At 40.5% G+C, this 2,396-nt stretch overlaps 1 protein-coding gene across 7 annotated transcripts in view; it reads left to right on the top strand.

The window, feature by feature from the left end:
• The window catches only part of LOC106870348 (protein retinal degeneration B-like), a 139,610-nt gene that overhangs the window by 126,450 nt on the left and 10,764 nt on the right, over positions 1-2,396 (top strand). For all 7 annotated transcript variants that reach the window (XM_052976997.1, XM_052976996.1, XM_052976998.1 and 4 more), the window contains 2 exons: positions 584-1,088; positions 2,172-2,342. In XM_052976997.1, coding sequence (XP_052832957.1) covers positions 584-1,088; positions 2,172-2,342 — 676 coding nt within the window. The remainder of the gene's footprint in view (positions 1-583; positions 1,089-2,171; positions 2,343-2,396) is intronic.

Genomic DNA, 2,396 nt, shown 5'->3' on the forward strand with positions numbered 1-2,396 from the left:
TCTTTATCTTCACTACCTCCCACTCTCTCCTCTCTCACCCCTGCACCTTCCTTCCTTTCTAATTTATTCCTTCCTTCCTCTCTCTCTCTCTCTCTCTCTCCCTTCTAAAACATCATCCGTTTCAATTTTATATAAAAAGGCAAAGTAAACTTACTGTAAACCTCTTTTTTTGATAAATCCAATGACTAAAGGAAGCACTAAAAATGTAAATAAAAATATATATAATCATCCAACATTCTGAATACCTTGTTATTCTCAATATACAATATCTGTATATCACTTCAAAAACTCTTTACATATATGTATGTATGTATGTATGCATGCCTGCCTGCCAGTCTGTCTGTCTGTCTATAATGTAATAATGTTGATCTGTCTAACTGACAGTTTAATTTAGCATTTGTAAGTTCTAGCGTAGTTTTTGAGTGTTTGTTGTGAATATGATATAAGGTTAAATTGTGAAATTATATATACAAAAAAACATTTAAAAAATATTTATATTTATCAATGTATACCTATGTGTACATGCACACATAGAACCATATGTTAAATGTTTGATCTTTGTCTTCATCTGGTTGGATTTTAGGTGTGTTTGATTGCTGACAGCACCAGCTCACTACTGGCATATGACGCCCTCTGTCGAACATCAGTCAAGGAACAGCGCAACAGTTGTAGATATGGCAGTCATGCCAGTATATATGACGGAACAGACGGAATCGACGGCCGTCATTCACAAACATACAGTGAATACCAAGGTAGTCCCGATAGCACCTCATATCCCCACGACAACGGAACACCGTCTCCCATTAGCAATGATGTTTTCACTCATGACATCGACACCGCTGCAGCTGCCAGTGGTGTCAGTGGTAAACCCTGCCAGCAGAACACCAGCGGTAGTCGAACGTTCTCGCAGCATCTGTCAGTGCAAGGTACACAGATGAGCAGCAGCAGTAGTTCACACACAACTCAGCGGACGAGCAGTAGTAGTCACTGTGAAGCAAACCAGAATGCCATTCGTTTAGGATTTGAAGTCTCAGAATTCTTCATGTTTGGAGCACCACTTGGACTTGTTTTGGCTTATAGAAGGAACGGTAAGTTGGCTCGAGCCGTGATTAACTGACCTATTCTATCTTAAGCGCTTATAACTCAAAGAATTCTATATTTTAACTTTTACTTGTTTCAATCACTAGACTGTGGCCATGCTGGGGCACCACCTTGAGAAATTTTAGTCAAACTGATCAATCTCAGTACTTATTTTCAAGTCTGGTACTTACTTTATTGGTCTCTTTTGCTGAACCGCTAAGTTACAGGGATGTAAATGTGCCAACACCAGTTGTCTTCTATTGAAGAAGACACTTGCCCAAGGCACTACACACTGGGACTGAACCTGGAACCACACCTGCACTTATCTTAAGCTTTGGCCTTCAGGTTACTCTGTCAAATGCAATGCTTGTATGTTTTCACATTGTTTTGAATTAACCATCTCCTGGCTGGTGTCATCAAGTACAGGCGCAGGAGTGGCTGTGTGTGGTAAATAGCTTGCTTACCAACCATGTGGTTCCAGGTCCATTCCTACTGTGTGGCACCTTGGGCAAGCGTCTTCTACTATAGCCTCGGGCCGACCCAAAGCCTTGTGAGTGGATTTGGTAGAAGAAAACTGAAAGAAGCTCCTCGTATATATGTGTGTGTATATATATATATATATATATATATGCATGTTTGTGTGTCTGTGTTTGTCCCCCTCAACATCACTTGACAACCGATGGTGTGTTTATGTCCCCGTAATTTAGCGGTTCAGCAAAAAGAGACCGATAGAATAAGTACTAGGCTTACAAAGAATAAGTCCTGGGGTCGATTTGCTCGACTAAAGGCGGTGCTCCAGCATGGCCGCAGTCAAATGACTGAAACAAGTTAAAGAGTAAAAGAATATCAGTAGTAAGAAATTGAAAGAAGAAAATAATAAGAAATTATGTTGTGAACTTCTTTAGCCCTTCATGGCACTCTTTTTAAAGCTCAAGCAAAACTACAGGGTGACACTCAAGCACTCAACTAGGAGTGCACTACATCTTATAGCACATACCCACACAAGCACACATATCCTGCTGTGTCTGTTTGTCATTGTTGTTATTGTAACATTGCTGATACTGTTGTTGTTGTTGTTGTTCTTACCACAGTACCACCAGTCCGACCCACCTGCAACCAACTGTACAATCTATTCCACTCCCATGATCCCTCAGCTGTCCGACTGGAACCTCTCGTACATGACAACTTCAAGTTTATTTCACCAATCAAGATACCTCGACACAGCAAATTCCCCCTTGGTCTCGCGGAACCTGTACATGTAGGTACGTATACATAGCATATATATATATAATATAGATATCCTCCTCTTTCTTGTT

Source organism: Octopus bimaculoides, chromosome 26, assembly GCF_001194135.2.
Source record: "Octopus bimaculoides isolate UCB-OBI-ISO-001 chromosome 26, ASM119413v2, whole genome shotgun sequence".
NCBI classification, from domain to species: domain Eukaryota; kingdom Metazoa; phylum Mollusca; class Cephalopoda; order Octopoda; family Octopodidae; genus Octopus; species Octopus bimaculoides.